Genomic DNA, 24,396 nt, shown 5'->3' on the forward strand with positions numbered 1-24,396 from the left:
TAAAAGGAAATGAAGTTAAAACAAAACATTATTTAAAAACATAAATAGCATAAAACCAATGTTGACATCCAGTCTACAATGTTAAGAAAGAAACTACAGTAAGAGAAGTTGGAAAGGACTTTCTGCAGCATAATGGTAATTATCACAACCCACCAGGAACACTAACAGGTAAGTACAAGAACCACTGTCAGTCACCTGAAGTTGGCTTTTCCAGTCCTGGTTCCAGGTTATGTGTCATTATGGCCATTTTCAAAAGGTAAAGTAATAAAAGTTTCAAAAGACATGCAGCAAAATTGTAATAATAACTCACCAGGATGACTAAAGGGTAGTACAAACGGATAGTTCAAACAGCAGCGTTAGCCACCTGAAGTTGGACTTTCCAGTCTTTGTGTCAAGTTATTTAATGTTATGGTCATTTTCTGCTTTTGAAATCGAACAAGAGAGATTGTGATTCTTAAAAGGGAACCACATTAAAAAAGGTTTAACATATAAATTTAAAACACTTGAATGACATTAAAAAGATTAATGGCCTTTAAAAAACTAAAAATTTTATCAAGGTGGACAGTGTCACCATCACCAATAACACTTTCTAATGTTACAAACAAACCTTGGTAACAAACAGTGTTTAAATGGTGCCATCGTTGAGAGTCGTAACAATTGCAAGAAAGTAAAATGTGGCTTATAGTGATTTGAGTGTTACATAGACTACACACTGGTGTATCAGTTCCAGATAAAAGAAAACAATGAGTTAGAAAACTGTAACCAATGCATAGTCTAGTTAAAACAACTTCCTCTTTCCAATCCTTACAGAAACAAGACGGCCAAAGTCCAATACAGGGTTTTATTTGGAAAAGCTTGTTTTTGTGTTACTCACTCAAAGTTGATTGCCAGCTGGCATGGAGCCGAGCCTTGAACACAGGACCATAGTCCATGTATGGAATAGGCACAGTGATGATAGTGCCAGAGCAGATAGATTTAGCTGCCGTGTCTGCAAGCACGTTCCCATGAATACCAATGTGGCCTAGTATCCAGAAAAACTTGATAGATGTAGATGTCAATGAGAAATGGTTCAGTCGGTTTTGAATATCAGCATAAACAGGGTGTTAACCAATATGAAGTAATTCTTGGGCCAGTAGAGAACTAAGCGAATCAGTATAAATAGTGCACTTTGAGTACTGCTTAGCTTCAATATAATCCAGGGCAAAAGAAATGGCATACAGTTCAGCAGTGAACACAGAAGCTGTAGAGGGGATTCTGTGCACAACCACTGAACAGCAACAAACCATGGCAGAGCCCACAGAGTCACATAATTTGGAACCATCCGTATAAACTGGAATGGAAAGATTGTTCGAAAGATATTCAGTAAATAAAAGACAGTACTTCCAATCGGGAGTATCTGCTTTACTCAAATGACTTAAAGAAAGGTCACATTTGGGAACTGTAATAAGCCATGGTGGGATGGGCTGACCAGTGAATACTGTAATGTTATCCGAGGACAGACTCAATTCATCCAATTGTGCCTGGACACAAAGGCCAGAAGGAGCAATCTCAGATTGTCTGTTCTGAAAAGGTATGGCCCACCGAGGAAGGACAACACAACCCTAGGTGGGATGCTTTGGTAAGGAACAAAGTTTCGAAGAATATAGTAAAGACAGTTGCAAACGGCGAAGGTGCAAAGAAGGTTTACGAGATTCTACGTATAAGCTCTGAACTGGGGAGGTGTGGAAAGCCCCAGTGCAGAGTCAAAGTCCTTGATGATGAATGAGGTCCAACATCTTTAAAGCCAAGGGTCTGGCAGAGCCATAGACCAGTGATCCATAGTCGAGTTTTGAACGAATAAGAGCACGATATATCTTTAACATAGAACATCGATCTGCTCTCCAACTGGTAGTAGAGAGGACATGGAGGATGTTCAGTGCTCTTGTACATTTGATCCATAGCTGCTTAATGTGTGGTATAAAGGTCAGCTTATGGTCAAAGATAAGCCCCAAGAACTTGGTCTCATGGACCACAGGCAATGAAACTTCACCGATACAGAGATCAGGTTCAGGGTGAATACCCTGTTGGCAGCAAAAGTGCATGCAAACAGTTTTAAAGAGAGAGAAATTAAAGCCATTTGTCCTAATCCACTACAGTACACGATCGAGGGCAGTTTGTTATTACCGCTCAATATATCTCATGTTCGATGACTGACACAAGATGTAAAAGTCGTCGACATAGAGCCCGTTTGCAACAGTGAGAGGGAGTTGTTCAGTGATGGCATTAATCTTTATACTGAAAAGTGTGACACTCAAAACACAGCCCTGAGGGACCCCAAGTTCCTGTAGAAAAGAACAGGAAAGTGTTGAATGCACACGAACTTGGAATCTCCTGTCCATTAAAAAGTTTTTAATAAACATGAGTAAATGGCCACGTAACCCATATATATCAAGGTCTTGCAAAATGCCATACCTTCATGTTGTGTCAGAAACCTTCTCAATGTCAAAGAATATTGATAAAGATGTTGTCGTTTGAGAAAGGCTTCTCTGATTGACGTTTTAAGTCTAATCAGGTGGTCCATGGTGGAATGCTGTCGTTGGAACCCACACTGGGTGGGCGAGAAGAGGTTGTTTGATTTGAGGAACCAAACAAAATGAGCATTAACCATCCTCTCCAAGGTCTTACAGAGACAGCTTGTCAAATCAATTGAACAGTAGTTTGAAGGAATCTTGGGATCTTTCCCAGGCTTAGAGAAAGGTAAGATAATAGCCTGGCGCCAAGCATTAGGAAAAACATTCTCCTGCCAGATCTGGTTAAAAGCAATGAGAAGAATATCAAGAGAAGCAGGAGATAGATGGCACAGCATGTCATAGTGTACATCATCTGGTTCAACAGATGTACTGCCAGAATGATGAAAGGCAAGTTTCAGTTCCACCAGTGTAAAGGGACAATTATAGTCAAAGAGATAGTCAGTTCAAAAGGAAAGAGGTGAATGCTCTGCCTGAGTCTTGATGGCCATGAAGGTGGAGGAACAAGCAGAAGTGCTAGATACCTGGCAAAAGCTTTTGTCTAGAGTATCGGCAATGCTCCGGACATCAGCTACTTCTTGGCCATCAGAGAGTAAGATCGAGAAGGGGGCAGAATTGTAGTGCCCACTGACCTTCTGGACCCTGTCCCTTGTGACCTTGAAACTGGTGGTAGAAGATATGCTAATTGTGAACTTAATCCAAGATTCCTTCTGGCTTTGACGTCTCACCCAACTAGCATGTGCACGGGCCTTTGGATGCCATGCGGTTTGAAAGTGTGGGATATCTACGGAAAGTATCCCAGGCCTGTTTTTGAGCTTACCATGCCATGTGACAGGCAGGATTCCACCACGGACGAGGATATAGTGGAAAATGTGTCGAAGTTTTAGGAATACAATGAGCAGCTGCTTGTATAATATAGTCAGTTACTGCTGCCACACAGTCGTCTATTGATGGCTGACAGATGATGGCAGGATCAAGTTCTGCAAGAGCAGTGAAAATGGACCAGTCTGCCTGATCCAGCTTCCACCGTGGCAAGCTGGTTGGGTGGCATCGACCACAGCCAGTCTCTCTCAAAAGTATAGGAAAATTATTGTCAACCCTCCATGAAAAAAAAATGGGAGAATAATGAAGGGGAGCCAACTGAGAGATCAATAACAGTAAAGGTGCATGAAAATAAGTGGAAGAACCAGTATTGAAAAGAGAAAGGTTGTGATCAGAAAGCATATGTTCTACAGAGCGACCTCTCCTATCAATAACAGCACTTTCCCAGAGGGGATGGTGTACATTAATGTCCCCCAGGATTAGAAAGGGAGGTGGCAACTGTTCAATGAGAGCATCAAGGTCTGACTGATTATATGTATCTCCAGTTGACAGGTAGAGAAAACAAACAGTGATGGTATGACTCAAGGAAACATGGATGGCTACAGCCTCCAAGGGTGCGTTGAGTGACAAAGGCAAGGTGGGCACATGCTGATCAACCAACAGTGCCACCCATCCATGTACTCGTCCATCACACAGCCTGTCATTTCTGTACAGAGAAAACTGCCGAAAGGTGACTGTTTTGGCAGGTATCAGAAATGTTTCTTGTAAGGAAAGACATACAGGATGGTAGAAAGCAATCAGTGTTTTGATGTCATCCAGATTAGAATGTTAACCTTGACAGTTCCATTGTATCAAGGTGTCCATTTTTAATGATGTGTAGGTGAATTGGGTGGAGAACCCTTCTGTTTACAACAACGTCTTTTTTCCTTACTGTCCTTATTCGGGGGAGGTTTATTGACGTCTATGGATCCTGCCCTGGGTCAATTGGGCATGTCTTTGTTGTTGGAAGGGGACTCCAGTGACTGAGGACGTGAGCAAATGATTGTTTTGCATCTTGGAGTGGGAGAAAAAGATGTATCTGAAGAAATGCCTGTACCTGGAACCAAAGGATGTGGATCATGGGGTTTGTTGGAATGTATGAGAGGAACAGAGATTGGTGTAGAAGTTGATTCATCAACCTTTTTAACCATGGAAATCAAAAGGCTTTTTATTTATTTTGAGAACGATTCTCTTGGAGGCACAGAGAGATCTGTCTGTACTCCCACTGTAGTTGTGAAACGAAGTGCAGCAGCATGTGTCCTAGATGAAGTGGTGGACAGCAATTTCCGAGCCTCAGGATAAGTAATGTTATGAGTCATTTTCAAACACTGCAGCTCATTTTCCTCCAACCATTTAGGGCAAGAACAAAAGTAGAAAGGGTGAGAAACATTGCAGTTGACACAATGTGGGTCTGTTTCACACTCATAGGCATTGTAGTCCTTGCCACCACAACAAGCACATGTCAGGGAACCACAACATGACATCTTTGAGTGACCAAACCTCTGACATTGGAAACATCGGAGAGGGTTTGGAATGTACGGCCGCACCCTGCAATTTAGATAACCTGCCTTGATGGTGGCAGGTGCTCATGGTGATGTAAATGTTAAAATGAGGATATCTGTTGGCAGTGTAACTCCATCTTTGCAAGTGGAGATGTGCCTCACTGCAGAAACTCCTTGAGTGGAGAAACCAGTGAGAATCTCTGAATCGGGGACATTCTTCAAATCCCTCTCAACAATAACCCCTTGTGATGAATTCAAAGTAGCATGAGGTGTGACCTCAATAGGTATATCCCCAACTGCCTTTGAATTCAAGAGGAGTTCACTGTGTTGGGATGTGGATGTTTCAACCAATGTCTCCAGATTGAAGCTTCTTTACTGATTTTGGAGAGCCAGCAAGTCCCTCCAGTCCCTTCTGAATAAAAAAGGGGGACATTTGCCCTAAAGGTTTCTCTGAAAGAGAATGTAGGATGAGAAAATGAGGTACAACTGGTGGTACAGATGTTGAAGATTGCTGATCAGTCTTCAAGACGTGGTCGTTTACCTTTTGACTGTTTTTTCATTATTTTATTTAAATTTTTATTTGGAGGATCCATAGGAAAAAGGAAAATTTCAGTGCCCACTAACCCCACCCACCATGGAGCCCAATGAGGGGACGCACTACAATGTCAAGCAATGACACCACAGCAACACAAGGTTTCGTGAGCACAATACCCAAACACCAGCATACGACACAATGTCCACAACGCTCAATGAGAACTTCCAACACTGGTACTTGGTTGACCCTAGCTCAAGTGGACCAGCCAATTGACCCAAGGGGGGCCACCAAAGGCCACCCGTCTACAGGAATTCAAGGCCAAAGTGGTGTGTTAGGGTTGGACCCCTCAACCACCAGGATCCTCTCCTCCCCTTCACGGGTCGCCACGCATGGAAAACACGTGGGTGGATGTTTAGATCCCACAGGAGGTAACCTGAAAAAACAGAACCTTCCCCGGGAGGTCCCCTCACCATGCACAGGAATCCACACCGAGGGGTGTATCTCAGGATGGTTGGTATGGATATTAACATTTTTACTAATAAAGCAGAGAACAATGTTTTGACCTTCTTAGGTCATCTTCAGGTCAACAAAGTGAAATTCAACTGTACATTTTAAAAAAAATCAATATGATTTGAATTATTTAAAAGGAAATTTATTGCTAAAAATTTGTTTTTAACTATAAATCATATTTTTTGTATCTAATCTAAGAATTAACATTATTTCTGTAAAACAGAAGTGAGATTTAAACACAAGTTTGCTCAGATATTAAAGAAGGGGAATGTCATTTCTTTTAAAATAAACATTTCAGTAAATAACTTTTGATATTTGTGTTGCACAGATATCCCTCGAGTAGCTTTGCTCAAAATTCAAAAACAAAACAATATTTGTTTTATTGAAGTATACACATGATTTGAAATGTGCTTAGTATTAATGATTTTTTGGTTTTTAAGTTAACAAATGTTAACCTGAAGATGACCTAAGAAGGTTGAAACATTCTTCTCTGCTTTATTAGTAAAAGTGTTAATACCCATACCATTCATCCTGAGATACATTTTTACTTCAAGTGGGTTTCTCATCATCACAAAATATTTAGTTTCTCTGGTCTTTAATCAATACATTTGCTCTGTAACCTACTAGTCTGTTCTGCTTTTCACTGATAACAAAGTCTGTAGTTTCGGCCAGGCTTAAAAATATTTCTATTTACTGTAAACCAACTGTTCATAAAAAATTTGGGCAAAGCAAGATTTTTATGATCTGAGAAATTTTTATTTTCACTAGTTTCTGCCAGTATAACTAACATTCTAGCAAAATGTGTCAACCTTAAAATTTTTATAATTGTATTATGGTTCGAATATTTTATTTCTTGGAAATTCATGTAGACCATGACAATGTGGGAGGGCATCATCTGATTACTATTTGAAAACTCAATGATGAATGGCCAATGCATTAAGGTTTGACAACATGGCTTATCATGTCCCCAGGACCCATTATATGCTTAACTAGTAAATACACAATCTGACAATGAAGAATTTACTATTGACAAGCATACATCAATAATATGGCAAACACAAATCTGTCCAATGTATCCGTCTCCAAAAAACGTTCTCCTGGTTTAAGTTAAACAATTTAATTTAGGTTAGAAACTTATCTACGTGGAGAGAAGTACTTGTAAATTTACTTGACAAATGAGATGAAACAAAATAACATTTCAAACTGTTAGAAACAGTCAATTCACCTTTGTAAATCAAGGTTGTAGTTGACCATCAAGTGTGTTGCAGAAGAATATGATAGAAACCTGTGATATGTTGACATCCTTTTAACTACTTATATGTATATGTAAAATAGTGAGGATTTAACTGCCTTCTTCAGATTTCAAGGTGGCAGCACCCTTGATGAAATTTGACAATGCAGGTGTAAAGTGTTGATTAATCTTGTTCATAAGCCTATTGTTTCAATTTCCTTTTTTCTGCTGCAGTTTACAATTTGTAATTTTTTTCTATTTGAGTTCTGAATTTTCAAATAATCATAACAGGATTGATACAGTCTTCAAATTCAAAGGAAACCCATGTAGGTCTAACATTTTTAACGGATATATTTTGTTGTGTATCTTCAACAATGTAAATGTATGATGATATACTATGTCAATGAAAGTCAATAACAATCTGCTAAACCTAATCTTTTGACACTATGAAATTGTTAATCCCAACATGCCTTAAGACATATAACAATTGTTGACTGTGATCATTCAGGTAACTTAGCCTTAAAATCTATAAACTAATCTGTTAATCTTGGAATAAAAGGTAAACTTAGTTTTTTTTTTGTTTCATTTTTTTTAAATATACCTTAACTCAGTATTTTTCACTGACAATGAAACTTTACTACACTTCTTAGATGCTCTAATTACGATATTTGGTTAAAATCCTCTTTTAACAGTAACATTTTGTTACTTAAAGCTTTCTGTCTTGAACACTTTTTTAAAGTTCTGGTAACATATGTATAAAAAGCAAAAATATTTAGGGAGTTTCACATAACAGGATTTCAGGTGTGGCTACACTACAACATCAAAGGGTTTTATATAAAATGATATTTCCAAGTTATCTGGAGTACCAGCTTTACCTTTGACCATTGCACCTAGCTCATATTCTATTAAGTCAACCTAACTTTTCACTGATACATTTACTCTAGCCTGTAAACTACTAATTTGTCTCACTTTTGACTAAAATACCTAGTATATCTGACTATCTATTGTTATATATAGTCTGTAGCCTACTAGCCTGTTTGGCTTTAAACAATACATCTAGTCTATAGAATACTAGCCTGTTTGACGTTAACTGTTAGATGGCAGCAATCATCAACTGATACTATTACCTACAACATTCCCACTGTTAAAGGGTTGAAAAGTACACCTAGTCTACAGAATACTAGCTACTTCAGTTTGAAACAGCACATCTGATCTATAACATAGCAGCCTATTTGGCTTTCACTGATACAAACAGTCTTCAACCAATATGGTCATAGAATAACCTTTTTCTTGCAAGCCAAATTCTGCTTAATAGGTAACATGGCAAATGTTCAAAAGAAATCTATATTCATCCACTTTATGTAGTCATATGTTTATATGTAAATTATGAGGTTATTAAAGTGTTTTAAGTAAATTCCACAATCAGTAACTACTTATAAAAAAGCTGCATAAGGTGATTATGGATTCAGAGAAGTACAAAACTTTTATCTCAAAGTCAAATAGCATCTGTGTGATAAAACAATTATTTTCACTCTTAAAAGTGTAAACAGATGTTATTGACTGCTTTACTACAAGTTTGTGAAATAAACAATTTCTACTAAAGTGGTACTAAGAAGAAAATAGTAACAAAACCACAAAACTTACAGGCTGATAAGGACCAGAATACTGTGGTGGTGGAGGCTGCTAGAATGTAGAAATATTTACTGTTATTATTGAAACACATGCAAAAAATTGGATTTGTTAATTGTTTTTTCTTGTAAAAAAAATTTAATGTTAAATTTCTTTAGAAATATACCAAAACATGGAAAACTAAACCAGTACATAATTCACAGCATATATGTGATAAAAACACCATGAACTAACTTATAATAAACTGTGAAAATTATAATAAATATGACTAATCACCAAATTAATACAATATGCTGACAATAAAATTATGTTCCATGGTGATTAGTAATTTATTTAGTTTTATAATGTTTTCCAGTATAAATCAGTCACTGAAAAACAACTCTTGATGAGATTATGATACTGTTAGAATGAGTGACAATGTTGAAACTAAAATATCTTTCATTCACAAACAAGTATATTTTTTGTAAGTAAACAGCAATAAAGCTAAAAACACAGGTCTTGAAACTGAAATATCTTTCATTCAAAAACAAGTATATTTTTGTAAGTAAACAGCAATAAAGCTAAAAACACAGGTGCTTTTAATACAAGTTAACATAGATACATAGCTACTGATTGTAATGTAAATTCCAGTAATATACATAAATATATACATAACATAGATAAATGCATACTATTTTTTTAAATAGAAATAATTCTGATATTCTAAACAACAAAGTTCTGTAAGCTAAAAGTAATGAAATACAATCCAGCCCTGTTTATTGGTCAGCTATGGGTCAGCAATTACTATCCACATACAGGGGTAGCCATATTACTAGGTGTTATCACATGGGGTAAATTCTAGGATCAGACTGAGTCCTTAAAGGAAGAGTGTATGTACCCCTACAACTCACCCATAATACTCACCTTTCTATGTTTTTGTGTTTGATACAGAATATCTTTACATATCTACTTTTACATTTATGGTCTAAAATATAAAATTCTATACTGCATTTTTGATTAACAGATACATATAGCACAATCAAGTTCGTGACTTTCCCTGTACCACACAGTATCAGAGGCCAGGGCATAATGCTGTTGTTTATGTATAGATGTAGTGACACCTGGTTATAAAGACACTACAATTATTAAGCAGCTTTCTGCCACTTCTGTCAATAGAACAAAGACAATTTGGCTGAAAAAAACAGAACTCTATTTACTGCAAACTAGAGGGAAAGGTGACAAAACATTAGATGAATGGGTGAATTTTACCCTTTGAACAAATCTTTTGTTCACAATAAGACTAAAGAGACACCAAACTAGAAGTTTTAGAAATGTCAAAGTTAAAGAAATGTGAAACTGTACTGTTTGTTTGATCACTTATGCATGATCCTCAGTGTAGTATGAGGTGTGAAGCATCAGGTTGGATTAGCATAACATTAATAGGAAACATTGATGGCCACCTGGTTTTTAACATCTACAAAATGTGACTGCTGTCAGTCACTGTATAGTAGTGGTCTCACTTTAACTGAAAGGTCACAATTGGGTCGTGGCAGTTGAGAGCCAGCCTTTGAGGCCACAATACTGAGTTCAAAGAGACTGCTTGGGACTGAGGAATAGGTGACCACAAGCCCAATTGGAAGCAATACAAGTGTCCATAATAGTGGATATTTAACAAACATAAAATAGAAGGAAATATTTGGAACTGAAACAAAATGGCTATAATTAAAGATTGACCACTATGTCACATTGACTGGTATGCAAGTCTGGACTGTACCTGCATATAAATAGTTGTATGTTTTTAATGACGAGGTCCAAAGCTAAGAATGTACATGAAAGTAATAAGTATAATTTATATTACTATAAACCATAAAGATTTTACCTGTTAGGCCTAATACACACTTAATATATTGTTGTTGAATAACTTATCCATGCAAGTCTTAAAACACTAAGTTAACTACAGGTAAAAAATTGTTACGTACCTGTTGATAAGAATATGAATAATGAGACTGAAAATAACAAAAAAATCATCATCAATATATATTTATTTACACTCATCACTTTCCATTTTCAAAAATAATTTAATTTACACAAAACTATGATTTGTATTTTACCACAGGAACTTCAAGTACCAGTACCAGCTCACTAACCTTCTGCATAGCTGACTAAAATATTTCACCAAGAGTTAACTATGTATAACACAGATTAATATACCTTTGTCAGTTTATTCAGCTTGTATAATAGGCTAATGGAGATTCAAACTTTTATATCTCAAGATACTTAAAATAATTTAATTTATTTTCAGGCACATTGTAGTACTACATTAAAAGTAAAAACCAAAAAAATGTCAGGTTTTTTTCTCTTAATACTTAACGTATTGAATCAAATGATAAGTAATTCTTTTTAATAATGCGAATTATTCTTTTGAATACATTTATGAAAAATTAGGTTAAAAACTTTCAAGAATCAAGCATTACTAATGTGGAAGTTTCATTAATTTTTGTTTACCAGAATTACTTGTAAAAACTTGTTGACTTGGATTCTGAATAGATAATATGGCTTTTTGAGAAGTCTTACATCAAGGAATGTCTGAAGAAATAATTAATAAGCAAAGTAAAATAAATGGAATTTAATTTATATTTCTTTTTAGGTGATGAATTCTGATATTTGATAAAAACAAGCTAACTACACATAGTAGAATTAAAAATAAAACTAGCAAATATTGTGCACTGTTACACAATTTTTACTTACAATCCCTGTGAATGACAAAATGCATGAGCTTCTGTTTACTTAATTAAAAATCATAGAGAATGAAAGGGATTCCAGTCTGTTCTCATGAAACCATTTTAACCTATCCTTAAGTGCTTTCTCAATGATAAAACCACCCCAAGGAAAAGTATGAAACATATTCAAAAAGGAACATATTCCTTCAATCATCAGCAACAGAAGAATGAAACAGATATTCATAATATTTCATATAAAGCTATACCACTCAAGTCTACAAAAGCAACAGCCATGAATTTCTCTGCAACTAAACTTGTCAAAGCAGTACTGGAAAGTTGTCCTCCTCATATACTACCAGATGTATTTTGGAAAGTCAGCAGGAACAAGTGGTATGCTTTGAACATTACAGCCTTACAATAGAACTGCTAGCAACAGAAACTATGTGCAGAGATATTGTCAAGATATAAGGCTATTAGATATACAGCATTACTGGACAAAGTGATATAATGAGGCATCAACATTCTTTTAACATACTCGGTCTATGGAACTATTGAAAATTAGATATACCAAAACACTTTAATGTTTAACTACCACATAAACAGTAAATACCGATACTTCCTGGTGTTATTTCTATATCATTACTTGAAATCAATGCATCAACTTGTAAATAATGTATACCAACTTCGTACTGGAAAAATTATTTTCTTACACTTCATGGTATACAAGTCATTAAAATTATACTAACCTCTACCTGATTTTCCAAATAATGATAGATATGGAAAATAACATTAGAATTTGTAAGAAATCACACATTTCAAAATGATGTAAATAATATAAAATTATTAAAGATTAACAAAACTGAAGAGTCTCTGTGCTAGTGAGAATCAGTAGACAACCCCTTCTAAATGCTTATTATCAATGTAAATAGAACTCCTACCTTCATCACTGCTGCCTTACTTTTATTCTATTTTCAGAAATACTCTTACAAAATCCCACATGTATTTCAATATCTATTAGTCAGCTTCTAATATAGGACTGATGAGATGTTAAGTTATAACTCATAAAAATTCCTTAAAGCTTTGAAGATAAGAAATTACATAAACTGTTTCAAAGCCAATGACTGCACAACTTATAAACAAGTACTTCAAACCTAATAATATATCTTTTTCTCATACAGGGTGTAACTATTAACAATATGGTAGTTTCTTTCACAGGTAATCCATTATACTTAATTACATAGTGATCATGTGATATCAAATAATCTTCCAGCACTTTACAAAACTCCACAGAAAAATTATGAAATATTTGTCAAAAACACACTTTCATGCCAACCCCTGATAATCTCATGCAAGAAGTACAGCCTTCAATACTACTATGTATATAATTTGTATAACAAACGTTATGTATTAGACTTTCAGATTTTTATATAATACATTGCTGTACATTAAACTTTGTCTTTTGTAAATAACCCTATCTAAACTTTGCATGCAATAATAAGCAACAACATAACACTTTCTCAGCTCTCTACATATACTATTGTACATACACTATTAATTATTAAACATTACAGTTTTGTGTTTTTTGTCATGGGAGATGAAAACAACATCCTTCAGTGTTTATACAGGTACTTACCTGTTCATATGTAGGTGGTGGAGCATATGCTCCTTGAGCATGTGAAGGGAGAGGTTGATAGTTCTGTCCATAGCCACCAGGATTAGGAGCAGCCATTCTTCAATAGTTTAGCTAGCGTTCTGTTTCACCACTCTAGAAAAGAAGAAAATATAATGGTATTTGTAATTTCGATTCATATATTCAGCTTAAAATGTATATCAAACATAGAAAAGAATATACTTTGTACTATTGACGATAATGTGTCCTAATGAACTCTAAAAACCTAAACCTGCAAAAAAGGTACATTTCTGTTGTTTAAGAGTTAAAGGGATTCTAAAGTAATATTTTTAAACTAAACCTGACAACAAAAGGAATATACTGCATGATACTAAATGAAATTTCACCACAGAGAAAAATGATAATTGTTCATGAATATCTTTCCAGTCAAAAGTGCAATTTCTTCGTACTGAAACAATGCAAACCCTGTATTTCATCAGTTTCAGAGATTGCTGATTTTGTAAAACTAAAACGATCCTGGAATATAAAATTCTTGGTTAGAAATGTTAATACTTAATTTTCTGCTTTTTCAAATGTAGTTAATATGGAAAAATTTTTAATGATTGAAAAAACATCTTACTGATGTTTTAATGCAAAACCAAAACAGAAGTTGAAAAAAACTATAAACCTCTCAATTTTATCACTTAAAACATTATCTTAAACAGTTGAAACAGATAAATAGGGTTAAGTGTGACTAAATACAGGAATTGTTTTTCCAGTTATATCAATTGTCTAGAATTCCTAGTGTTTCTTTGGATGTTCAGCTTGATGGATAATGGAAATGTCCACTTCGATGGTGAAAGGCACTTCTGAGAATGTCACCTCAATGGTCAAAAGTGCTTCTGAGAACCTCCAGTGTGATGGTTAAAGATGTTTCTGGGAATGTCCAAGTTGATGGTTAAAGGTGCTTCTGGGAATGTCCAGCTTGATGGATAAGGATGCTCCTTTGGACAATTATCTTCATGGATGTGGAAGCTTCTGTAAAGGTACAGCTTGATGGTTAAACGTGTTTCTGTGAATGTCTGGCTTGAAAGATGAAGGTACATCTGTGGATGTTTAGCTTGACAAACAATGATGCTTAGAATGACAGATGTTTCTCGAAAATTCAGTCTTGTGTTTCAAATGGCTCTTGATATTATACAAAACTGTAAATGCTAAATACGATTCTTATGGTAAAATTTAAAAAAAAGTGAAAAGTTGTGTTAAAAATTAGGGCTGTAACAAAAAACAGAGGATCATAAAAGTCAGTGTTCTGACAAGTATCAGTTCCTCAGTTGTCTTGTGACACACTTTTCATTCACAATACAAATGACAACAGGCAATAAATCATCTCATTTTACTCCTATTTCATATTTGATTTACTTAAATGTATCTAACAGATCAATAAAATGCATTTACCCTTTATTTGAAAAGAATGATAATGATGTACAGAAACCAAAAGATGTGGCTGTAATGACAGAAAAGTCTGAAGGTTTAGTTGTAATGACTAGAACTAGGTGTTTGAATATAGAAGAAAAATACACAGACTAGAAACAAAATTGTTTCTATATGCATGTATCAAAACTCTTTTGAAACAATCTATGACAGTACAAATAATAATTAGTTAACAGCCTTTAATTAATAAAACCCATCACCATATGAAAAAAATCACAGGTCAAAACATACCAATTTATAATTTATAAAAGAATGAACTTCTATCAATATTGACTGAGTCAGAACTTGACAGGAATATAATCAAGAGTGGAACTGACTATTTTTGAAAAATAAATGGTTTAAATATTGACTTTTATTAAGAGCAGGTGTATAAGTACAGCTTTGAAAGATCAAATGATCCCTAAGCACTAATATATGTTAACAGCCAAATACCTATAAGACATTACGTGCATTTCATATTTTCAACTCTGGTATTACAAAAGAAATAAAGGATAGAACTGAAATAAGAAAGTAGAGCTAATAAATTAACCTAATTAGTAAATATAATCAATTAATCTTAGAAACATCAACCACATCTATCTGTGTCACTTAAAGTATGAAATTAATCAAAATTTTGACCAAATCAATAATCTAGAGCATGAACTATGTCAATTAGTGCTTATAAAATCTACAATTCATAAAAATTTTGACCAAATCAAATAATGTCAAGAAATTACCATTTTTTATTAATTTAATTGTGCAAGTCTTATGACAATGTTTGACTAATAAGCCTGAAGATTAATAAATTTGATCATCCACCTCTGTATCAAACCATAAAGAAATGTGGTAGATAACATACATGGATAAGTTAATGTAATGAACAACCTTCAGGAACTCATTTGTGTAGAAAGATGTTTAACAATCACATCATGTGTAGTGATTAGAAAATGATTAATTGAATTAAATGCTAAAAACCATGGAGAAAAAAAAAGGAAATTGTTTTATTCACATTCTAGTTTTTTGTTATGTAAATGTATTTTCTTCAGTACTGTTAACATTAGAATTAAAATTACTGTTTTACTAGTATACTTTCCATAAGATGTTATTAAGTGTATACATGCTTTGGTTTGCAAGGCTAACATTTTCTGATGTCACTCTCTTTTTGTCTTCTTTGTACTAAATTACCCTCACACACACCTTGTTTTCATACTTCACTGTTGACAGAATATAGACATTATAAAACACTTGTAAGTAAACATATTTCTGTTTTAAATACCATTTCCCTCTATTCCCAACCATATTTTATAAAATAGCAAAAACATAATTGTCATTGACAAATTTACAATTAGTTTTCAGTTAAGGGATTATAATTATACTGATTTCATTATAACAAAAAGATATTTTTCAACCAAAGCAGAAAAAGGCAAAGGGACACTTTTGTTTAAAAAAAAAACAACAATGTATGAAATGCTTAAACACAGTTGATTTCTTACTGATAGAGCTCTGAGAACCTAAAGTTTATTTGACACTGGTGCTCAACATGAATAGACAGAACAGCTATAAAATACATATTTTTTTTCTGTATTGTTTCTAATAAATTATTTTTTCCTTCTTTAAAATGGGAAGTATATGTTCTGAATTACTATTTTTAAACATCTACATGAATGAGGAAATAATAAAAGGCACATTTGGTTGGGATTGCATACAATATTCTTAGCTTGGATATCATACCATCTGTTAACCACTTTAGTTCTTCATGTAACTAAACACTGAAACAACAGTGTAGACAAAATAATTAAAAACGCATTTAATAGTTACATATTTGTAAATTAACCCCTAGCATAATAACCATATCCAGGGTACCTTACAATTACACAAGTCATCTAGATTGACACTAGGTATGCTTGGCCAATAAACAGAAAAACATTATATTCCTTGTATTAAGTACTTCTTTTCATGGGAAGAAGAAAATCCATGATTTCTATTTCTTCCCACAGTAATATAATCCAAAACTACTATTAAACTTTTTGATTTAACTATTAAATATGAATTTTTATTTTTTACAACAATATGCATTATAGAAATGTAACTTATCTGATATAAATGGTCTTTTGGTAAAATAAATCAGAGGGGGAAACCACTTATACGTTTCCATTTAATTTGCAATTTTCTGAAAAATCTTCATGAAGCATTTACAAACTAATTTTTAATTGAAAAGTCTCCCAAAAATTGTGTGTACACAAGTTTAAAAGCAAAATGAATGACAGATTTTGGTTTCTCACAAAAGTAGCATTAACGATAGGGTGGCACACTTGTTAGACAGTACAAAATACTTATTTCATTTAGTTTTTATCACCACGTTTTTATTTTATTACTTTTTAAGTACGTTTGAAGGAAAAAGTTAAATTTTCTATTTACTGAATCAGACTACCCAAACATAGTAACACTCAGTAACCATCGCTTATCAATAAGCTTAAGATTTGTGCTGTAACTTCTGACGTTGTTTGGTTTCTTAGGGTTACCATCATATGCTATTTTTCAAAAATAAACTTCTTAATACAGGAAATAAATACACTATATTAAATTATTATTGTCAGTCAAATTACTAAGCTAACAAATACGATATTATATATATATTATCAAATTTAAAATAGCTTCATTTCGTTATCTAATTCTGAAATATCTTAAATGTTCCTTACCTACGTTGAAATCTGTAAAAATGGGAACAAACGTCATTAACATGCTAAACTTACGTCTCTGTAATAGACATAATCATACATATTGCATAATATCCGTTTTACAAAATGCACTGCTACATAGCAGTATATGAAAATTTGCTGATATGTATAAATTTTTTAAAAAATATATTATTTTTTAAAACAAAATATGAGCAAAAAATTAGCAAGAAGATGGCTGCATAATGTAAAAATATAGTTGGAAGTAATAATTACTTATCTTAAGAGGTATGTTTTCCTCAATCACAACCCCTCTTTTAAGTAGTGTGTTTGTATGTGTTTTTTTTTACAGCAAAGCCACATCAAGCTATCTGCTGAGCCCACCGAGGGGAATCGAACCCCTGATTTTAGCAATAAGAAACCATACACACACAGACCTGTCATTATCCTGTAAATAAAATGTTACACCAACTAAACAGAGGGATCAGTTACAGTATAAGATTACCAAGGACAGAGCAGTCAGTGGATGTATTCGACGATATTACCTAGGAAGAATTAACATTCTAGTGATAGGACAACAAATCATGACAAAGAACAAGAGGTTATCCCATTTGCATACTATAACCACAGGAAAAGAAAAGACTCATGGTTTGTATGTTTTGGTTTGAATTTCGCGCAAAGCTACTTGAGGGCTATCTGCGCTAGCTATCCCTAATTCAGCAGTAGAAGGCAGTTAGGCATCATCACGTATCGAAATATCTTGGGCTACTCTTTTAATGGGATTGAGCCCCCATTATAACGTTCCCACGACTGAAAGGGCGAGCATGGTTTGGCGGGATCCGGACTCAAACCCGCAATCTTCGGAGTACGAGTCGAGTGCCTTTATCACCTAGCCATGCCACATGAATGGGGAGCTTAGAATACTGTTTGATTTCTATATTAAGGTTCTGCAATCCAGGAAATGGGCCAGTTGTGTAAACCGTAATTTAACATAATACTTTTTTTATATTCATTTGCTAAAAGAAGGTTCCTGTAGCATTTGAAAATAAAATTACAAATAAATACTAGGATGAGTGAATTACAGAGGTCAATGTCATTAAATGAGTTAGACAATGACTGTTTTTATTGTCGACCAATCAGAGAGAAACTCATGCAAGTCAATTATATAAATATATATATATAATGTATATTAGTTTGGCAGTTATTAATAAAAACTTGTTTGTGTGTACCAATGGTCGTCGTAGTCTGTAGCTTTTTACTGCAGAAATGGATTAACGTTTTATCGGCAGAAGATGTTAAAATAACATTAAAGACTTTACTATAACTTAAATATTTTCAAAATGCTGATACAGTTGGTTCAAATTGATTTGTTTAATAGAAATATTTTACTGATACTGGGGAATGTACAAAAGAATGTTCGTTAGAATGTTTGTTTTTGTTGTTTTTCAGACTACTCCTATGAAAGTTTATTAAATTCAACGTTTGTAGAATGACTTAAAGCAAACGTTTCATCTATTGACTCATGCACCAGACGTTCTGTTATGAAGGTTGATTTTAATTCTTGTTTATTAGAACAAGCACTCACTGTAAAAGCTTCAACTTGTAATAAAATAATACTTTATCAGCAAGTAAACTCGAAACTAAACTATTGATTCTTGTTGTTGTTGTTGTTTTTAATTACACAGCTCTTCTGAAGGAATGTCTTGTTTTACTTCACGATGACTCGAGCTGTCTCTGTTACACCCATAGTCCCCCGTTGGTACAGCGGTAAGTCTACGGATTTACAACGCTAAAATGAGGGGTGCGCTTCCCCTTGGTAGACTCAGAAAATAGCCTAATGTGACTTTGCTATAAGAAAAACACTCACAGACGCACTACCCAGTATGGTATCATCAGCTCAAGGTCTTTATCTTCGTGCGTGCACAATTTTCTGCGGGTCTTGCTACAGTCATAAATTACTTGTAATAATTGCAGTTGTAAATTAATTTTTACTCGTTTCTTTCAGATAATTGTATATATACTTTTAAAAGTATATAAGTATGTATAATGATTCTGGAACACAGAAAAATGTTATTTTTAAAAGGTATGTTTTAGCTGTATATAGTTAAATAAAACATAACAGCTCTCTAAAAGTCTGACCTTGATCTTTGTAGCTAATACTACGTAATAAATCTGATTGAGGCAGTCGTTTGTGGCAATACGCCTTAAATGATAAACTATTTAAAACTCTGAAATACAATTTTTCAGAGATTTTTTTCTTTATCATACATAAAAGTCATCCTAACCCAGCACCAAGGTAACAAAAGATTGTATGAAATCAATATTTTAAACTGATATACTAGCCAGTATAAGTAAACAACTACTGCATATGTTCTGTGAAACATCGTAATCTATGTTCTTCCTCGAGAATATCTCAACTAGAAACCACGTTTTACAGATTAACATTTCTATCAAAAACACAAATGTTATATCAGGTTGGTATTTTAGTATAATATGCACTGATATTATGGGGTTGCTGTTCTGATCGCAACGTGTACTAATAGTATTAGATCAATATTCAAAGCGCAACGTGTACTTTATTAGGTTCGTATACTTTCTGCAGATTCAACAAATATATTTAAAACATATTTTAGGTAGGTACAAGTATCTAATCGGTTATACATTTTTCCTTCTTTTAATTTGTTATTTCATATTCTATTTTTATTGTCATGTTTTGCTGATATCAAATGCTTCAATTTTCATTGATCTTATTGAGCTGTGTATTTTATTAAGTATAGATACAAGACGGTTGATTCTTTACCTTATCAGGTTGGTATCATGTATAGCCACATTTCAGATAGCTTTCTCTACTACAAGTACCAACTATACTAACCTGTTTTCAAGCTAATTACATCATTTACATTACTGGGGTAGTATGATATAGTCTAGATATCATATTTCATATATCTTTCACTACACCACGTACCAACTATGCAGGAAGAAGTGGTGGGGGTGCTTTAGACATGAATGCCTCACTGCGGAATTTTTTTCAATGGAAGCTACGCTGAGGATTATTGTCCAACAATAGTCTTCAGACAGGGCAGGATAGGACGAGGTGATAAGGACTGTGATCCTTCAGAACTATTTTGATACAATACATCAACTCTTAACTTTAAAATAATGATAACAACAACTCGTTAAGATAATAGAGTATTAAGCCGAATCGTGTTTTGAAGGAAACGTTCTAACTACCCTGTTTCTCCGAAAATAAGACAGGTCTTATATTAATTTTCACTCCAAAATATGACACTAGGGCTTATTTTCGGGGGATGTCTTATTTTGATATATTAAAAAAATGAAGTTACAAAGTAAAACTATTAAACTAACCATTTAAAATAAACTATTATTAAACTATTAAACTAACTGATCAATACTTAAACAAACTAATTAACTAACTATTAAACTAATTAATAAATTAATTTTTTTTATTTCTTTCCTCTTCCTGCCACTCTTAACTAGGGCTTATTTTAATGGTAGGGCTTATATTAAAACTATCCCCAAAAATCACACTAGGTCTTATTTTATGGGTAGGTCTTATTATCGGAGAAACACGGTATGTGAGATATAAAACGTAACACACGATCTTGTGATAAGTGGAAAGAAAATAACACATGTTTTTAGTGATTTTGAAAGTGGAATATAAAATAGTAGTTTTTCATTTAGGTTATGAGCTAATTTGAATTAATTATCTTGTTGATACTGAACCTAAAACAAATTAGTTTCAATGTAAATATCATTCTGCGGAAACCACGTTCCAGTCTGTTTTGTTTCTTCCTATGTAAGAGAAAATATTTTTTATTTGATCCACTAGTGTGCAACTTGTAAAGCCAAAATAAGTATGTTTACAAGATTACATAGATAATTCTTGCTATTGCTTTAGCGTGAAGCTACATAATTGGCTGTCTGTGCTATGTCTACTGCGGTAGAATCAAATCCTGGGTTTTAGCTTTGTAAGTCTGTATTACTGATCCACCGAGAGTCACGCAAATAAAGAAATGAAAACAATATTATAATGATGAATGTCATTGGTAATTGCAACTTTTAAATTCAAATAAGTTTAAAATAAACTTGCTTATTCAGAATATATTGTTGTATTTTGTGTATTTTTATAGCAACGCCATATCGGGCTATCTGCTGTGTCCATCGAGGGTATCAAACCCCTGGTTTTAGCGTTATAGATCCAAAGACTTACCACTTTCCCAGACTACTCAGAATAAAAAACACAAATGTGTTGTTTTTGTTACTTCCACAAAATATATGTAAGCTAATAGGAGATAAAGAAATCACAATTTTAAAAACATAGACTAAATTTTCTCTTATCCTAAGGTTAATGGGCATTTCGGCCTGGACGCTCGATTCTCTGGATTGAAACCCATCATCACATATGCTTGCCTTTTCAACCGTGAGAGCGTTAGAATGTTACAGCCAATCTCATTTTTCGTTGGTAAAAAGTATCTCAAGATCTGACGCTAGGTGGCATTGAATAACTGCTTTCCCTCTAATCTATCACTTCAAAATTAGGGATTGCTAGTATAGATGGGTCTTGGATAACTTTGCACAAAGTTTAATAATAAAAAAAACATTTCAGCTTAAGCAGCTTTCAACCATCCCTAAAAAAAGCACATGAGGGATGAATCTAAATCTGAGGAAGACATGAGTAAAGTAGTCTGCGTCAGTAAAACTCGAAATACCTCTCCATGTCACGTAGCTCTAGCAGAGCTATGATGGGGTACGTCAATGATGATAATAAACATACACACATGGTTCCAGCACTTTCAAAAGTAGGGTAGGCGAGTTTCTCTAATAAAATAACCGTAAGGGCGGAAAAAATTCTCTGTTACTAGGAGAACATTCGTGAACGAAACAGTTATATTTCTATGATGGTCGTCAACTTAGGTTTAAAAACTCATTCTTTATGGAAGATACTTTTGATGGTTGTAATGTTAGGGTTATCACATCTTGCTTTTTGTGCAGCTGTTGCATTTTCTAAACATAGATATAACACAGTTAAATGATGTATTAGCAGAGATTAGGATTTCAAATCTTTAATGGCTAAACGTTAATAAGCGACAGGCTTACGTTCTTAACATTCCAACCCTGGTAAACACATTTACTAAAACTGCTGATAACAAATGGCGAAATTTCTTTGTTTATTGTAACATTTAATAGCTTTTAATAAATTTTCGAAAAACATTTCTTTTCTATGTTTTCATCCAATGCTAATTTGCTTTTGACGCCATTTTGTGTTTAAAAGATATACACATCGTTATAACCATATTCTTGGCAAATTACATAATAAACTTTACTGCTAAGAAAATACAGAAACGTCAGTAGCGTACATTAACAAAAATATAAAACATACATACGATTAGTTATAGATTACGCCTAATTCAACACCAACAAACTTAAAAACGTACAATACACCGATATCACGAAAATCGTTAAGATATTTCAAAGAAATGCATTTGTAATTACAAAGGCATATCGTTATTTAAAAACAAGTTTTCTTTTTATTCTTTTCTTTATTACCCTGATTACATGAAAGCAGGATTGTGACAAATTTATACTTTTTTTCATATAAATATACAAAATTAAAATATGTTTTGAATAATACTTAAGTGAATATTGTGCTCTGGATTCAACGAAGAATTATTTTTAGAAACAAAAGACGAAGTTTTAATGAAGCGCTGTGGAGATTCACACACAAACATGTTTCTATTTATCACACAAATTATTCCGTTGTTAGGTAGAAGATTCACATAAAAAAGTTCTTTCGTTGTCAAGTAGAAGTTTTACGCACAGATATGTTCTTAAATATCACATAAGTTTTTTCGCTGTCAAGTAATAGAACCCCAGATTTTAGTGTTAAAAGTCTCGAGAGTTTCGCTGTTCCACCAGGGTGCGGTAGTGATTTCACACACAGTCAACTTTCTAAGTATTTCTCATGGGTTCTTTCGATATCTGTTCTATTTTTTAATAAGTAATTATAACATAGGATTATTCATGGTTGAATAACAAACGACTGTTTGTTGGAAGTTTCTGAGTCGGAGGCTAAGAGACACTCAATGAGTTCATTAGAGAAACCTTATAACACGGATGAATAAAAACATTCGTAATCACACCAAACATGCTCGCTCTTAATGTTACGGTCAGTCCCACTATTCGTTGATAAAAAAGTAGTCCAAGAGTTGGCGGTGGGTGGTGATAACTAGCTGCCTTTCCTCTAGTCTAACACTGCTAAATAAGGGACGGCTAGCGCAGATAGCCCTCGTTTAACTTTGCGCGAAATTGAAAAAAACAAAACAAACATTAATCATGCTTTTGTTGTTATTTTTGTGAAACGTCGCCATGTTTTACAACTTCGTATTCTCGAAAGCGCCCTCGCGTGCTAAAGAGCTCGAAAAGCTACACCATAACGAAGCGTGGTATAGTAGCCGTTCGTACACCGTACACTGGTTGTAGTTTTGGTCGTGGTGTTCATAACTTTTGGAAGTGTTTGCTATGACGGTGCCTGAAGAGCCGGCTTTTGAGGGTGTAGGTCAGGAACCCGGTCTTCTGATTTGGAGAATTGAGGTAAGAAGCACTACTTATTGTTGATTAAGAAATAGGACCGTGGCGACAATTTGACAATAGTTATTACATGTGGGAGACTAACAAAACGAAATGGTGCACTAAAGGCCGGCGGACTAGAATAGGTCGACTTGTCCATGTTGGTTATAACTCAAGAACCAGGCGTCGTAAAGTAAACCTCTACACAGTTTCTTTTCTATAATGAATTTTTAAGGTCACAATTGTATTGATTTGCTAACCAATAACATATGTGCTGCTTAAGGGCACGAATGTATCATAATACTGTAGCTGAAGCGAAACATTAGATGACAATGGTGTACACGTGAACTGCGTTAAAGTTAATCAAATATATCAATCGTTTCTTCAGAATTATTTTCCTACATTAATAAAATGTTATCCCACTTTTAATACTCAAGTTGTCTGTGTATGGATATCAGTGTTGGTAATATGTTTTAAAATTTCTTGTAACAACATTGGTTTACTCTACTGGCCTTGTAGTGTAGTTCGCCCCAGAGATAAAGTAACTGCACATCACAACTTCGGTATGTTACTGTAC

At 34.0% G+C, this 24,396-nt stretch overlaps 2 protein-coding genes across 10 annotated transcripts in view; one reads left to right on the forward strand and one right to left on the reverse strand.

Moving 5' to 3' along the window:
• The window catches only part of LOC143225445 (uncharacterized), a 29,701-nt gene extending 11,532 nt beyond the window's left edge, over window positions 1-18,169 (reverse strand). Inside the window, exons 1-5 of one of the 6 annotated variants that reach the window (XM_076454882.1) lie at window positions 17,256-17,289; window positions 13,846-14,121; window positions 13,108-13,239; window positions 10,734-10,760; window positions 8,791-8,829 (exon numbers count right to left, since the gene is read on the reverse strand). In XM_076454882.1, coding sequence (XP_076310997.1) covers window positions 8,791-8,829; window positions 10,734-10,760; window positions 13,108-13,203 — 162 coding nt within the window. In that variant the 5' untranslated portion in view covers window positions 13,204-13,239; window positions 13,846-14,121; window positions 17,256-17,289. Of the gene's footprint in view, window positions 1-8,790; window positions 8,830-10,733; window positions 10,761-13,107; window positions 13,240-13,845; window positions 14,122-14,541; window positions 14,591-17,255 lie in introns of those variants that run through there. The other 5 variants (XM_076454884.1, XM_076454880.1, XM_076454883.1 and 2 more) reach the window with 5 other exon arrangements.
• Window positions 18,170-23,378: 5,209 nt separating this feature from the next.
• The window catches only part of LOC143225447 (gelsolin, cytoplasmic-like), a 31,841-nt gene continuing 30,823 nt past the window's right edge, over window positions 23,379-24,396 (forward strand). For 2 of the 4 annotated variants that reach the window (XM_076454887.1, XM_076454886.1), the window contains exon 1: window positions 23,379-23,843. In XM_076454887.1, coding sequence (XP_076311002.1) covers window positions 23,772-23,843 — 72 coding nt within the window. In that variant the 5' untranslated portion in view covers window positions 23,379-23,771. The remainder of the gene's footprint in view (window positions 23,844-24,396) is intronic. The other 2 variants (XM_076454889.1, XM_076454888.1) reach the window with 1 other exon arrangement.

Source organism: Tachypleus tridentatus, chromosome 9, assembly GCF_004210375.1.
Source record: "Tachypleus tridentatus isolate NWPU-2018 chromosome 9, ASM421037v1, whole genome shotgun sequence".
Lineage (NCBI taxonomy): Eukaryota > Metazoa > Arthropoda > Merostomata > Xiphosura > Limulidae > Tachypleus > Tachypleus tridentatus.